The 17,075-nt window shown below is 47.3% G+C and overlaps 1 protein-coding gene across 1 annotated transcript in view; it reads left to right on the top strand.

Moving 5' to 3' along the window:
* Positions 1-14,414, top strand: part of LOC139763013 (uncharacterized) — a 30,289-nt gene extending 15,875 nt beyond the window's left edge. The window contains 10 exon segments of the mRNA XM_071688550.1: positions 3,736-3,832; positions 4,622-4,776; positions 5,480-5,858; positions 5,861-6,006; positions 6,008-6,445; positions 7,266-7,755; positions 8,865-9,028; positions 9,604-9,708; positions 12,439-12,555; positions 13,370-14,414. Coding sequence (XP_071544651.1) covers positions 3,736-3,832; positions 4,622-4,776; positions 5,480-5,858; positions 5,861-6,006; positions 6,008-6,445; positions 7,266-7,755; positions 8,865-9,028; positions 9,604-9,708; positions 12,439-12,555; positions 13,370-13,762 — 2,484 coding nt within the window. The 3' untranslated portion in view covers positions 13,763-14,414.
* Positions 14,415-17,075: the final 2,661 nt, after the last annotated feature.

Below are 17,075 nucleotides of genomic sequence, written 5' to 3'. Positions count from 1 at the left end.
GGCCCAGATGGCCTCACCATTGTCCCCCATGACCCAGATGGCCTCACCATTGTCCCCCCATGACCCAGATGGCCTCACCATTGTCCCCCCATGACCCAGATGGCCTCACCATTGTCCCCCATGACCCAGATGGCCTCACCATTGTCCCCCATGACCCAGATGGCCTCACCATTGTCCCCCATGACCCAGATGGCCTCACCATTGTCCCCCCATGACCCAGATGGCCTCACCATTGTCCCCATGACCCAGATGGCCTCACCATTGTCCCCCATGACCCAGATGGCCTCACCATTGTCCCCCATGGCCCAGATGGCCTCACCATTGTCCCCCATGGCCCAGATGGCCTCACCATTGTCCCCCATGGCCCAGATGGCCTCACCATTGTCCCCCATGACCCAGATGGCCTCACCATTGTCCCCATGACCCAGATGGCCTCACCATTGTCCCCCATGACCCAGATGGCCTCACCATTGTCCCCCATGACCCAGATGGCCTCACCATTGTCCCCCATGACCCAGATGGCCTCACCATTGTCCCCCATGACCCAGATGGCCTCACCATTGTCCCCCATGACCCAGATGGCCTCACCATTGTCCCCCATGACCCAGATGGCCTCACCATTGTCCCCCATGGCCCAGATGGCCTCACCATTGTCCCCCATGCCCAGATGGCCTCACCATTGTCCCCCATGGCCCAGATGGCCTCACCATTGTCCCCCATGGCCCAGATGGCCTCACCATTGTCCCCCATGCCCAGATGGCCTCACCATTGTCCCCCATGGCCCAATGGCCTCACCATTGTCCCCCATGGCCCAGATGGCCTCACCATTGTCCCCCATGGCCCAGATGGCCTCACCATTGTCCCCCCATGGCCAATGAGCCTCACCATTGTCCCCCATGCCCAGATGGCTCACCATTGTCCCCCATGAGCCCAATGCCAGCCAGCGCCGCCATGCAGCCCCCCTGCAATGGCTCTCCCATCAATGCTACCTTGTCCCACCCAGCCTACATTGTCCCCTCCAGAGGCCCACCATGTCCCGCGTGCCCCATTTCCCATGCCCAAGGCTACATCCCATGCCCAATGGCTCACATTTCCAGCCCAGTGCCTCAATGTCCCTGCCAGATGCCTCCTGTCCCCATAGGAATAGCAATGCCCATTTCCCCATGCAGCTCCCATGTCCCAGCCAGAGCCTACATTTCCCCTGCGATGCCCACATTTCCGCCGATGCTCATGTCCCATGCCCAGATGGCTCACCATTGTCCCATGCCAGAGCTCACCATTGTCCCCCATGCCAGATGGCCCTCACATTGTCCCCCATGACCCAGATGGCCTCACCATTGTCCCCCATGCCCAGATGGCCTCCCATTGTCCCCCATGGCCCAGATGGCCTCACATTGTCCCATGCCCAGATGCTCACCATTTCCCCCATGCCCAGTGGCCTCACCATTGTCCCCATGCCCAGATGGCCTCACCATGTCCCCCATGCCCAGATGGCCTCACCATTGTCCCCCATGCCAGATGGCCTCACCATTGTCCCATGCCCAGATGGCCTCACCATTGTCCCATGCCAGATGGCCTCACCATTGTCCCCATGCCCAGATGGCCTCACCATTGTCCCATGCCAGATGGCCTCACCATTTCCCCATGGCCCAGATGGCCTCACCATTTCCCCATGGCCCAGATGGCCTCACCATTTCCCCATGGCCCAGATGGCCTCACCATTTCCCATGACCCAGATGGCCTCACCATTGTCCCCATGCCAGATGGCCTCACATTGTCCCCATGCCAGATGGCCTCACCATTGTCCCATGCCAGATGGCCTCACATTGTCCCCATGACCCAGATGGCCTCACCATTGTCCCATGCCCAGTGGCCTCACATGTCCCCCTGACCCAGATGGCCTCACCATTTCCCCCATGCCAGATGCCTCACATTTCCCATGGCCCAGATGCCTCCCATTCCCCATGCCAGATGCCTCACCATTGTCCCATGCAGAGCCTCACCATTTCCCATGCCCAGATGGCCTCACCATTGTCCCCCATGCCCAGATGGCCTCACCTTGTCCCCCCATTCCCAGATGCCTCACCATTGCCCATGCCCAATGGCCTCACATTGTCCCCATGCCAGATGGCTCACCATGTCCCATGCCGATGGCCTCACCATTGTCCCCATGCCCGATGCCACCATGTCCCCTGCCAGATGGCCCCACCATTGTCCCATGCCCAATGCCTCACATTGTCCCCTGACCAGTGCCTACGTCCCCACCATCACTTGTCCCTGCCAGATGGCCTCACCATTGTCCCATGGCCCAGATGCTCACATTGTCCCATGGCCAGATGGCCTCACCATGTCCCTGCCCAGATGGCCTCACATTGTCCCCATGCCAGATGGCCTCACCATTGTCCCCCATGGCCCAGATGCCTCACCATTGTCCCCATGGCCAGATGGCTCACCATTGTCCCCTGGCAGATGTCCCCCATGGACCCAGATGGCCTCACCATTGTCCCCCATGGCCCAGATGGCCTCACCATTGTCCCCCATGACCCAGATGGCCTCACCATTGTCCCCCATGACCCAGATGGCCTCACCATTGTCCCCCATGGCCCAGATGGCCTCACCATTGTCCCCCATGGCCCAGATGGCCTCACCCATTGTCCCCCATGGCCCAGATGGCCTCACCATTGTCCCCCATGCCCAGATGGCCTCACCATTGTCCCCCCATGGCCCAGATGGCCTCACCATTGTCCCCCCATGACCCAGATGGCCTCACCATTGTCCCCCATGGCCCAGATGGCCTCACCATTGTCCCCCCATGGCCCAGATGGCCTCACCATTGTCCCCCATGGCCCAGATGGCCTCACCATTGTCCCCATGACCCAGATGGCCTCACCATTGTCCCCCATGACCCAGATGGCCTCACCATTGTCCCCCCATGACCCAGATGGCCTCACCATTGTCCCCATGACCCAGATGGCCTCACCATTGTCCCCCATGGCCCAGATGGCCTCACCATTGTCCCCCATGGCCCAGATGGCCTCACCATTGTCCCCCATGGCCCAGATGGCCTCACCATTGTCCCCCATGACCCAGATGGCCTCACCATTGTCCCCCCATGACCCAGATGGCCTCACCATTGGTCCCCCCATGGCCCAGATGGCCTCACCATTGGTCCCCCATGGCCCAGATGGCCTCACCATTGTCCCCCCATGACCCAGATGGCCTCACCATTGTCCCCCATGACCCAGATGGCCTCACCATTGTCCCCCATGACCCAGATGGCCTCACCATTGTCCCCCATGGCCCAGATGGCCTCACCATTGTCCCCCATGGCCCAGATGGCCTCACCATTGTCCCCCCATGACCCAGATGGCCTCACCATTGTCCCCCCATGACCCAGATGGCCTCACCATTGGTCCCCCCATGGCCCAGATGGCCTCACCATTGGTCCCCCCATGGCCCAGATGGCCTCACCATTGTCCCCCCATGGCCCAGATGGCCTCACCATTGTCCCCCCATGACCCAGATGGCCTCACCATTGGTCCCCCCATGGCCCAGATGGCCTCACCATTGGTCCCCCCCCCCACCCCTATTGCCCTCGATACCCAAGGATTCGAACCTGTGCACCCAAAACCTCCAACCTTCGAAAAACCTCAAGGCTTCGAACCCAGCTGTTCCAAAGTGTATGACGGGAAGGCAAAATACAGGATGACCTCTGACCTTTTCCCACCCCCGCAGGTCACAATGATGGTACACCTCCGGCTTCGCCGCGTGACGTCACACATCCCTCTCCTAAACTACGCCATTGAGGGTTCAAACGAGGAATTGTTCGTTGGTAAGCTGAGCGTTCGAATCCGTTCGAATTGTCTTCGTTATATTCGAAGTTACGAATATTTCCCCCCATGGAATAAATGATTTAGAACGATGGATTACGTTATGGTAGGCCATTTCTTTCATCATGGGAGTTCATTGTTTGAAGTTAGAAAACGAATTTAGATTCAAGTTTTGAAGGGATTTTGAAGGCGAGGGGAAATGTTGGGTTAACCAAAGTATATTATTATTATTATTATTTTATTATTATTATTATTATTATTATTATTATTATTTTCATTATTATTATTATTATTATTATTATTATTATTATTATTATTTTCATTATTATTATTATTATCAATATTATTATTATCATTATTATTATTATTATTATTATTATTTTATTATTATTATTATTATTATATCCCCAGAACCTCTTCTGTGGGTGTTTCTGTTAACTTTGAAGTATATGTCAGCCACTATAGGAAATTTGTGTCACATTTATATTAGGTACTCCTGTAATATGCCTCATTTTCTATATCCTTCCCTTTTTCTGGTTATTGGCTTCATGGGTGTCTATCCTATTTCAAAGATACGGTAAGAAATGTAAAATACTTTTAATTTTCTAAGTCTGTTAAAAAAAATGGGTATATATAAAGCTATTAATACTGTGGCAGGCATAAATAAAACCCATAATTCCGAAATCTTTACAGGAATAGTTCAATATATCTTAAAAAAAACTAGATATGAGTATTAGAAAAATAGGAATGGAGTCGTATATGTCTGGCTTTGAACTTTTCCACAACCCCAGAACTGGTGCCGAAGAAGAAGGACATGCACGTCCAATGTTGCAGGGGGCTGGTGTCTGAGGCATTCCAATTCAAAATGAAAATGTTTACCTGGCAACACATCTGTGTCTCCCTCAACCTGGATAGTGGGGTTTTGAGGGTCATTTACGACGAATTGGTAAGTGCCAAGGCATATTTTTCTTCGTTTTTTCTTACATATTTTGACCCTTAGCGTTATTATTATGGGTTTGTTAGGGTTCTGGCAGTTTGGAGGTGTGTGTGTGTGTGTGGGTGTGTCCTCCAGTGGCAGAGTAAGGTGGGCTCCCTTTTGAAAGGTGATAGAGTCAAAGTAAAGAGGACGGAGTTTCTCTCTCTCTCTCTCTCTCTCTCTCTCTCTCTCTCTCTCTCTCTCTCTCTCTCTCTCTCTCTCTCGACGTTGGAGGCTCCAGTAGCAAGCCAAAGTCCACACCAAAGACGGGCCTTAATTGGAATATAGAGAAGTTAATGACAATTGGAATATAGAGAAGTTAATGACAATTGGAATATAAAGAAGTTAATGACGGGAAAAAAAAAGATATTAAGAGAGAAAGGGAAAATATTATTTACGAATTTCAGGAGGAAGTCCAAAACCTGTCTTATAGAAGTCTTCCAAGCCATAGTTACTGGGGAAAGACATGAGAAGGTGGAGAATTCCAAAGCTTCGAGATGTAAGGGAAGATATAGTTATCAAATCGGCCCACCCTTGAGTTACCAAGGGCCACAGAGATGGATATGTGTGTGTGTGTGTCTTTGTGTGTGTGTAGAATTGCCATAACATATTGTGATATAAGATATCTGTTTCCTTCTGCAGGAGTACGACTTATATCTGTTTCCTTCTGCAGGAGTACGAGGTGAGCATCAAGGTCCCCACCTGGCAGCTGGGGCCCGACAGGCCCCTCGAGGTCCGACCTGGGGGCCGGCTCGTCGTAGGACAGAAGCTGTATTCCCTAGACGGAGACTTCATCGTCCTCGAACACTTGGATGGCGAGATCGGAGACTATAGGATTTACGGCGAAGCCCTCCAGTTCCGGCAGATGAGGGAGCTCCTCGCCTGCCAGGATCTCCCGGAGCTCGGAGCCCCCATCGTAGACCTGGAGGGGGACGTCTTCGAACTCAGGGGCCCGACGGTGTCGCGATCCATGGAGCTGACGGAGATGTGCAGCAACCATGTCACCGACTTCTACCTCTTCTTCGCGCAGAAGACGGTCTTCGAGCACGCCTTCTCTGGTGCAGGAAGCTCAAGGGCCACCTCATCCTGCCGGAGGACCCGGACACCAACCACTACTTCTTCGACACCTTCGTCGGCTACAAGGAGCAGTGCGACGATATTTGGACCCACTTGTACTGGATCGGCGGTGGGGGCAACCTAGACCACAAGGACGTGGCACAAACTCGCTGACGGCGAGGCCCTAACATGGCACCCCTTCCTGAGGGAGTATCGAACAGTGACCCCGGAGTTCCAGTGTATAGGCGCTGTGACCCACGACCCTTACAAGTGGGCGGCGTGCCCTTGCGACATCGAGACGTGCGTCCTCTGTAACTTCACCACCCACCCGGAGATGCGACTCCGGGGCCTGTGCCGAGACTCGGCCCTCGATCGCCTCTTCTCCTTCAGGGACAACGAGGACTTCCAACTCATCTTCGACGGGTTGGCCCACGTCGTCATGGAACCCAGCAACGGGACGTGGGTGATGAGGAGCCGCCTATACCAACACCTGAAGGCCAGGATGGTGGCCCAGTGGCATGGCCAGTACCCGGTGGGCGTACACACCTGGGTCATTGAAGGGGACAGGTGTAGACAGAAGGAGGTCAGTGTTTGAGACACATCTGGGTCATTGAAGGGGACAGGTGTAGACAGAAGGAGGTCAGTGTTTGAGACACACCTGGGTCATTGAAGGGGACAGGTGTAGACAGAAGGAGGTCAGTTTCTGACACACCTGCCCCATCGAGATGAACACCCAGCTTGGGTGTGGGCCGACTGCCGCGCCCAGGATTCGAACCCATACCTCCCACAGGGTGTTGACTCATGGTCAGCAACAATCATCCTTGTTCCCCGGAGGCACATGTGTGTTAAAGTCTCCTGTTGTGTGTGTGTGTCCTTATCATTTGTACCCATGACCATGTTCACACTACCCAGGTAAAGTAGAGTTTTATATGACCATGTTCACACTACCCAGGTAAAGTAGAGTTTTATATGATTTTGTTCACACTACCCAGGTAAAGTAGGGTTTTATGACCACACTACCCAGGTAAAGTAGAATTTTATGACTTCACACTACCCAGGTAAAGTAGAATTTTACATGACTTTGCTCACACTACCCAGGTAAAGTAGAGTTTTATATGACTTTGTTCACACTGCCCAGGTAAAGTAGAGTTTTATGACTTAACACTACCCAGGTAAAGTAGAGTTTTATATGACCATGTTCACACTACCCAGGTAAAGTAGAGTTTTATATGACCATGTTCACACTACCCAGGTAAAGTAGAATTTTACATGACCATGTTCACTACCCAGGCAAAGTAAAGTTATATGACCACACTCCAGGTAAAGTAGAATGTTACATGACTTTGTCCACACTCCCAAGGTCAAAGCAGAGTCTTAACCTATGACTCTCCTGTGTCGTGTAGGTAGACCTGCTCTTGACCTCCTGCCACAGCGACGAATACACTTGCGACGACGGGTCGTGCATCAGCAAAAGCCGTCGTTGCGACCTCAGTGTGGACTGCGACGACCAAAGCGACGAAATGGACTGCGACGTCGTCCTCGTTCCACGGGGTTACTCGTCCAAACTGCCACCGCCGACCGTGGCCGGACAACCTCTGCCCATCCACTTCTCCCTGAACATCACCTCCGTCAGGGAGTTTTCCCTGGTGACCTTCGCCCTGAGCGTGGACGTCTTCGTCCTCCTGAGGTGGCAGGATCGGAGGCTCACCTTCAGCAACCTGCAGGGCAGCCACCGCGCCAATAGATTGGAGGACCTGGAAGCCGTGTGGACGCCCCACCTCAAGGTGGGAGACGGCACCAAGAGCACCGTCCAATCTAAAGTCCATTCCCAAGTCGTGTATGTCGTCCAAACAGCCGGGCCCTTGCCAGACGACGACACCACCATACGTGAAGGTGAGGAGGAGTAAGACGACGAGCTCTGGGTTTACATGAGTTACCCCTTCATGATCTGGTGTTATTCTTCGTTTTCTTTGAGTGTTTCTTTTTATCTGCTGGTTTTCTTTGAGTGTTTCTTTTTATCTGCTGGTTTTCTTTGATTGTTTCTTTTTATCTGCTGGTTTTCTTTGATTGTTTCTTTCTATCTGCTGGTTTTCTTTGATTCAGTTTCTTTTCATCTGCTGGTTTTCTTTGAATTGGTTTCTTTTCATCTGCTGGTTTTCTTTGATTCAGTTTCTTTTCATCTGCTGGTTTTCTTTGATTTGGTTCCTTCATCTCTCCGTTTTCTTTGGTTCACTTTCTTCATCTGCCCATTTTCTTAGATTCCGTGTTTGTATCTTTCCCATTTTCTTTGATTTGGTTCCTTCATCTGCCCATTTTCTTTGATTCGGGTTCTTCATCTACCCATTTTCATAGATTCCGTGTCTGCATCTCCCATTTTCTTTTCGTTATCTAATGCCAGTTTTCTTAGATTCCGTGTCTGTATCTCCCATTTTCTTTGAATCTGTTACTTCTGCCCATTTTCTTAGATCCCATGTCTATATCTTCCATTTTCTTTCATTCTGTTACTTCATCTGCCCCTTTTCTTAGATCCCATGTCTGTATCTTCCATTTTCTTTGATTCGATTTCTTCATCTGCCCATTTTTTTATCTGGTTACTTCATCTGTCCATTTTCTTAGATTCTGTGTCTATTTCTCCCATTTTCTTTGATTCTGTTGCCTCATCTGCCCATTTTCTCATAATCAGTTTCTGTATCTCCCGTATTCTTTGATTCGTTTCATTCATATGCCCATTTACTTAGATTCCGTGTCTGTATCTCCCATTTTCTTTGATTTGTTTTCTTCATCTGCCCATTAACTTACACTCTGTGTTGGTATCGCCCATTTTCTTTGATTCGATCTCTTCCTCTGTCCATTATCTTAAGAGTCCATGTCTGTATCTCCCATTTTCTAAGATATTTTCCTGCACCTGCCCATTTTCTTAGATTCTCTACATCCCATTTTCCATCCATTTGTGTCATGTTCACAGACAAAACCACCATGTCGTGTTCCCCCTTCGTTCACAGACAAGCGATACAGCGGTTCGGAGAACATGCTCATTTTCCAGCAGGAGATGACCTTCACCTTCAAGTGTCACTTTCGCCTCCAGATGTACCCTTTCGACCGCCAGCATTGCTATATCATCTTCCAAAACGCGGACATGACCACAGACTACGGAGTCTTGATACAGGTGAGGCTCCATATAGTCAGGAGCAGGTGTTTCGGTTTGGTATACGCTGTCTTCTACGAGGAAGAGATCTCTTCTTGACTTTCTAAATTGGATAGAGATATATAATGATTAAGAGACCTTTTCATATAGATGAGTGGTTTACCTAAGGGCGTCTAGGATTCGAACCCAGACCCATTTGCGTGAGATGCTGGCTTCGTCTAGGATTCGAACCCAGACCCATTTGCGTGAGAGGCTGGTTTCGTCGTCAAGGATTCGAACCCAGACCCATTGCTGGTTCCGTTTCGTAATCCAATGTCGAGCCAGTCAGGCGTGGGACTCGGTTCGCATCCAGGACGCAATTATCTATTCCATGTCTGCAGTACATGTTCCAGATAGCGTAGTAATTCGCGTCCCTCAAGCTCTCTCACAAAAGGTATGGGTTCGAGTCCTGCTGGTCTATTTTGCCATTGGGTTTCTTTTTTTTTTTTGTAGTATTAAGTCCCCCTGGTGGCAGGTTCTGTACAACAGGGACTATCCCCCCCCCCCCTTCCATCTCTCCCTCCTCTCCTCCTCCTCCGCCCTTTCTCTTCACACAGGACGGGCCTGGCGTGCATTTCGTGGGGACCCGACAGCTACTGGAGTACACACTGCTCTCGGAGACCCTCACAAATTACACCGAACATGACATCAGCCATCTTAAGGTGAGTGTACACACACACACACACACACACACACACACACACACAACCCAGTCGCACTTCAAGTGATTCTATATATATATATATATATATATATATATATATATATATATATATATATTATATATATATATATATATATATATATATATATATTCCTATGAGTCCACGGGGAAAATGAAACACTAAAAGTTCCCAAGTGCACTTTCGTGTAATAATCACATCATCAGGGGAGACACAAGAGAGAAATATAACAGTCAGTTGATATACATCGAAGAGACGAAGCTAGGACAATCACATGTTTACCAAATGGGCGTCCTAGCTTCGTCTCTTCGATGTATATCACGTGACTGTTATATTTCTCTCGTTTCTCCCCTGATGATGTGATTATTACACGAAAGTGCACTTGGCAACTTTTCGTGTTTCATTTTCCCCGTGGACTCATAGGAATATATATATATATATATATATATATATATATATATATATATATATATATATATATATATATATATATATATATATTATGTATATATATATATCCATTTGCTTTTCTAAGTATTTCTCACTTACATTCTTCAAAGCAAACACCTGATCCACACATCCTCTACCACTTCTGAAACCACACTGCTCTTCCCCAATCTGATGCTCTCTACCTGCCTTCACCCTCTCAATCAATACCCTCCCATATAATTTACCAGGAATACTCAACAAACTTATACCTCTGTAATTTGAGCACCCACTCTTATCCCCTTTGCCTTTGTACAATGGCACTATGCAAGCATTCCGCCAATCCTCAGGCACCTCACCATGAGTCATACATACATTAAATAACCTTACCAACCAGTCAACAATACAGTCACCCCCTTTTTTAATAAATTCCACTGCAATACCATTTATGGATCTGGAGAAGGCATATGATAGAGTTGATAGAGATGCTCTGTGGAAGGTATTAAGAATATAAGGTGTGGGAGGCAAGTTGTTAGAAGCAGTGAAAAGTTTTTATCGAGGATGTAAGGCATGTGTACGTGTAGGAAGAGAGGAAAGTGATTGGTTCTCAGTGATTGTAGGTTTGCAGCAGGGGTGTGTGATGTCTCCATGGTTGTTTAATTTGTTTATGGATGGGGTTGTTAGGAACGTGAATGCAAGAGTTTTGGAAAGAGGGGCAAGTATGCAGTCTGTTGTGGATGAGAGAGCTTGGGAAGTGAGTCAGTTGTTGTTCGCTGATGATACAGCGCTGGTGGCTGAATCATGTGAAAAACTGCAGAAGCTGGTTACCGAGTTTGGTAAAGTGTGTGAAAGAAGAAAGCTGAGAGTAAATGTGAATAAGAGCAAGGTTATTAGGTACAGTAGGGTTGAGGGTCAAGTCATTTGGGAGGTAAGTTTGAATGGAGAAAAGCTGGAGGAAGTGAAGTGTTTTAGATATCTGGGAGTGGATTTGGCAGCGGATGGAACCACGGAAGCGGAAGAGAATCATAGGGTGGGGGAGGGGGCGAAAGTTCTGGAGCGTTGAAGAATGTGTGGAAGTCGAGAACATTACCTCGGAAAGCAAAAATGGGTATGTTTGAAGGAATAGTTGTTCCAACAATGTTGTATGGTTGCGAGGCGTGGGCTATGGATAGAGTTGTACGCTGTAGGGTGGATGTGCTGGAAATGAGATGTCTGAGGACAATGTGTGGTGTGAGGTGGTTTGATCGAGTAAGTAATGTAAGGGTAAGAGAGGTGTGTGGTAATAAAAAGAGTGTGGTTAAGAGAGCAGAAGAGGGTGTGTTGAAATAGTTTGGTCACATGGAGAGAATGAGTGAGGAAAGATTGACCAAGAGGATATATATGTCAGAGGTGGAGGGAACGAGAAGTGGGAGACCAAATTGGAGATGGAAAGATGGAGTGAAAAAGATTTTGAGTGATCGGGGCCTGAACATGCAGGAGGGTGAAAGGCGTGCAAGGAATAGAGTGAATTGGAACGATGTGATATACCGTGGTCGACGTGCTGTCAATGGATTGAACCAGGGCATGTGAAGCGTCTGAGGTAAACCATGGAAAGTTCTGTGGGGCCTGGATGTGGAAAGGGAGCTGTGGTTTTGGTGCATTATACATGAGAGCTAGAGACTGAGTGTGAACGAATGTGGCCTTTGTTGTCTTTTTCCTAGCTCTACTTCGCACACATGAGGGGATAGGGGGTTGTTATTCCATGTGTGTCGAGGTGGCGATGGGAATGAATAAAGGCAGACAGTATGAATTATGTACGTGTGTATATATGTATATGTCTGTGTATGTATATATATGTTTACGTTGAGATGTATAGGTTATGTATATGTGCGTGTGTGGACGTGTATGTATATACATGTGTATGTGGGTGGGTTGGGCCATTCTTTCGTCTGTTTCCTTGCGCTACCTCGCTAACGCGGGAGACAGCGACAAAGCAAAATAGAAAATAATAAAAAGATATATATATTATCCCTGGAGATAGGGGATAAAGAATACTTCCCACGTATTCCCTTCGTGTCGTAGAAGGCGACTAAAATGGGAGGGAGCGGGGGGCTGGAAATTCTCCCCTCTTGTTTTTTTTTTTTTTTAATTTTCTAAAAGAAGGAACAGAGAAGATGACCAAGTGAGGATATTCCCTCAAAGGCCTAGTCCTCTGTTCTTGGCGGGACACCCCCCTACATCTTCACTACCACTGTGGATTGGTAACATTGTATTTTTCTTTTCTTCTTCACTTCCACGTCTCAGGTCTCGCTGCTGTTCAGGAATCAATATGGTTACTACATCGGCAATACTTTTCTCCCTAGTCTTATGTTGGTCATCATATGCTGGGCGACTTTGAACTTTGACATCGCTGACTTCGAGGTAACCTTTTTCTTTCCCAGTTGATACCGTCCAATTCTTATTTTCTTTTGGACCCGTTTTCTTTTTGAGTATATACAGTACAAGCTTTATTATTTTTTTTTCTCATTTTCTTTTTTTGAGTCTGTACAGTGCCAATGTGGTTTTTTTTTGAGAGCCGTTTTCTTGACTAAGTACAGTCCAAATGTGTTTTTTGGGATCCCATTTTCTTTATGGCTATATACAGTCCAAATGTGTTTTTTTTAGCTCCCATTTTCTTTCTGGCTATGTACAGTCCAAATGTGTTTTTGGGGGTCCCATTTTCTTTCTGGCTATATACAGTCCAAATGCGTTTTTTGAGCTCCCATTTTCTTTTTGGCTATATACAGTCCAAATCTTTCTGAGTGTACAGTCCAAATATAATTGTACCGATGTTCCATTTTCTTTCTGACTATATACAGTTCAAATGTAATTGTATCGATATTCCTTTTTCTTTTTGACTATGTACAGTCCAAATATTATTGTATCGATGTTCCATTTTCTTTTTGAGTATATACAGTTCAAATGTTATTGTATCGATGTTCCATTTTCTTTTTGACTATATACAGTCCAAACGTCATTGTTCCACGTTCCATTTTCTTTTTGACTAGATACAGCCCTTCTCCCCCCCCCCCAAAAAAAAAGAAATTCTCCCCCCCAACTCATTTTCTTTTTAAACCTATACAACCTAAATGCCTTACCCTCCAACACCTCGTAGTCTGGGGGGGAAGGGGGAGTGGAGAAAGAGTAAGAATGGAAAAGCAACCCCCTCTTACACACGTCCCGTTTTCTATTTCAGGACCGCATCATGGTCTCGCTGACCTCCCTCCTTGTGTTGGCCACTTTCTTCACCCAGACCAGCCAAAGTATACCCAAAACATCTTACCTGAAACTTATTGACATCTGGTTTGTGGCTCTAATCTCAGAAGACTTTACAATTATCGTCTCATTGGTCTATATCGAAACTTTACGCCTCAAACAGCCAACCACCACAGCAGCAGCACCCATCAAAGTAGCGCCCTTCAACAACCTCATTCGCAAAGAGGCTCCGTCGCCCCCCCTCAAGCACTTGACCCCGACTTCCAAACCCGTCAAGATCAATCGCATTCTCCTCTGTGTGTTCTCCGTGACTGTCATCATCATGTTCCTCTGCTTCGTTTCCATGTGTGCCTTCAGTATACTGACGCACTAATCGGACCCAAGACGCGGAGGTGGTTCAACCCCCCTTCCCCAACGCGGAAAGAGGGGAGGCTGTTCCAATATCCAGACTGGCTCATTGGATTATCAGGGCGTTTCTGATTCACAATAGACATAGGATACACATTAAGGTCTTGGGGAAAAGGGGCTTTTGAACCCATGATACAGTGGACAATCCCCAGCGCAAGGGCTATGCTGAGGCGCTGAAATGGAAAGTGGACAATCCCCAGCACAAGAGCTATGCTGAGGCGCTGAAATGGAAAGTGGACAATCCCCAGCGCAAGAGCTATGCTGAGGCGCTGAAATGGAAAGTGGACAATCCCCAGCGCAAGAGCTATGCTGAGGCGCTGAATGGAAAGTGGACAATCCCCAGCGCAAGAGCTATGCTGAGGCGCTGAAGTGGAAAGTGGACAATCCCCAGCGCCAGAGCTATGCTGAGGCGCTGAAATGGAAAGTTGACAATCCCTAGCGCAAGAGCTATGCTGAGGCGCTGAAATGGAAAGTGGACAATCCCCAGCACAAGAGCTATGCTGAGGCGCTGAAATGGAAAGTGGACAATCCCCAGCGCAAGAGCTATGCTGAGGCGCTGAAATGGAAAGTGGGCAATCCCCAGCGCAAGAGCTATGCTGAGGCGCTGAAATGGAAAGTGGGCCATCCCCAGCGCCCCCCTCTCCTCTTAGTCGCCTCCTGATTAACCCATGCAGTGGCTAGACTTAAGGCGTAACCAACCTCTGTCCTTTTCCAAATTTTCATTCCATTCCGAAAGCGATTTTTTTTCCCCCACTCAGACTACATCACCTAGCACAGCCTTACTGTAGATAGTATTATTGATAAGTTGCTAGTGAATATAGGCGTCAGAAATGCACATAGGATGTATTTCAACACATTCCAATTCATGAGTCGAATACTGCACTTATTACAGGGTATATAGGGGATCACCATTTCTCAAATCTCCCGGAACCTTATGGAATATATGATAAATTAGCTAATTACACACATTCCAATTCATGAGTCGAATACTGCACTTATCACAGGGTGTATAGGGATCACCATTTCTCAGATCTCCCGGAACCTTATGGAATATATGATGAATTAGCTAATTACACACATTCCAATTCATGAGTCGAATACTGCACTTATCACAGGGTATGAATGGGATCACCATTTCTCAAATCTCCCGGAACCTTATGGAATATATGATGAATTAGCTAATTACACACATTCCAATTCATGAGTCGAATACTGCACTTATCACAGGGTAAGAATGGGATCACCATTTCTCAATCTCCCGGAATCTTATGGAATATTTGATAAATTAGCTAATTAAACACATTCCAATTCATGAATCGAATACTGCACTTATTACAGGGTATATAGGGAATCACCATTTCTCAGATCTCCGGAACCTTATGGAATATATGATGAATTAGCTAATTACACACATTCCAATTCATGAGTCGAATACTGCACTTATCACAGGGTATGAATGGGATCACCATTTCTCAAATCTCCCGGAACCTTATGGAATATATGATGAATTAGCTAATTGCACACATTCCAATTCATGAGTCGAATACTGCACTTATCACAGGGTAAGAATGGGATCACCATTTGCTCAAATCTCCCGGAACCTTATGGAATATTTGATAAATTAGCTAATTACACACATTTCAATTCATGAGTCGAATGCTGCACATATGACAGGGTATGAATGGGATCACCATTTCTCAAATCTTCGGAACCTTATGGAATATATGATAGATTAACTATTTACACCTGCTCTATATACGTGCTCTCACTGATGATGGTAATTAGGATTAAATGCATTATAAGGTACACAGACATGCTAGTCACACCAGCCCCGGTTCGAATTCTCGAAAGGGCATATCTGGCTCACAGTCAATCTAGCTGTTCATCATCCCCTTGTGAGGAGGTAAATGAACTGTGGTACAATGGCGCGCATACACAGATGGTCCGGGTTTGATGCTTGGGGTTTAGTGGTTAATATATCAGATATCATATGTGTTTATAAGTGTCAGATCAAAGGTAGATAGTGTAGTGAAGATAATGGTGTAGTGAAGATGACTTCTTGTGTTTATGTCAGATCAAACACCAATGGTGGTAGATAATGTAGTGAAGATGACTTCTTGTATTTATAAGTGTCAGATCAAAGGTAGATAGTGTAGTGAAGATGATGGTGTAGTGAAGATGACTTCTTGTGTTTATAAGTGTCAGATCAAACACCTGTTGGGGTAGAAAATGTAGATGAGGATGTAGGGTAGATGGCTTCCCACTTGTGTTTGTAAGCATCAGATCAAACACCAGTTGGGGTAGTGTAGTGTAGATGAGGGTGTAGAGTAGATGACTTTGGACTCCCTCAAATCGTACATGTAATCACATATCAATTTCTAAACTAGGGCCATCTTACACCTGCCCAGACCCTATCTTTGACCCCTAGGGCAATCTTTTACCTCCTCTGGATCTTATCCTAACACCACTGGGGTAATCTCATATCTTCCCTGGATCTTAACACCAGACCTTATCTTAACACCAGACCTTATCTTGACACCAGACCTTATCTTACTAGGGTCATCTTATATCTCTCCTGGACCTTCATCTTGACACCAGACCTTATCTTAACACCAGACCTTAACACCAGACCTTATCTTACACACAGGATCCATTAACTCCAGACCTTCATCTTGACACCAACCTTCCTTAACACAATTATCTTCACAGGACCTTCATCTTGACACCAGACCTTATCTTAACACCAGACCTTACCTTAACACCAGACCTTATCTTAACACCAGACCTTATCTTAACACCAGACCTTATCTTAACACCAGACCTTATCTTAACACCAGACCTTATCTTAACACCAGACCTTATCTTAACACCAGACCTTACCTTAACACCAGACCTTATCTTGACACCAAACCTTATCTTGACACCAAACCTTATCTTAACACCAGACCTTATCTTGACACCAAACCTTATCTTGACACCAGACCTTATCTTAACACCAGACCTTATCTTGACACCAAACCTTATCTTGACACCAGACCTTAACACCATTGTGAAGATAGGTGACCGGGGCGCGTGTATAGATAAGATACGATGCCCCAGTTCGTGGTGTCTTTAGGGCGTGGGGCGCCCCGCCCCGAGAGGGGGATATCCTTCCACCCCGTCAACTTCCCCATCTCGTCCCACATCTTCTTTTCACTCGTATATCTTCCCCAGCAACGCCCAAGGGCAACGCCCCCCAAAAATAGGAAATCTACAATGCGTATAATTCTTCTGTTGTG

Source organism: Panulirus ornatus, chromosome 45 (genome assembly GCF_036320965.1).
Source record: "Panulirus ornatus isolate Po-2019 chromosome 45, ASM3632096v1, whole genome shotgun sequence".
In the NCBI taxonomy this organism is placed as follows: domain Eukaryota; kingdom Metazoa; phylum Arthropoda; class Malacostraca; order Decapoda; family Palinuridae; genus Panulirus; species Panulirus ornatus.
Note: the sequence above shows the minus strand (reverse complement) of the source record. Positions and strands in the feature narration are given on the sequence as shown.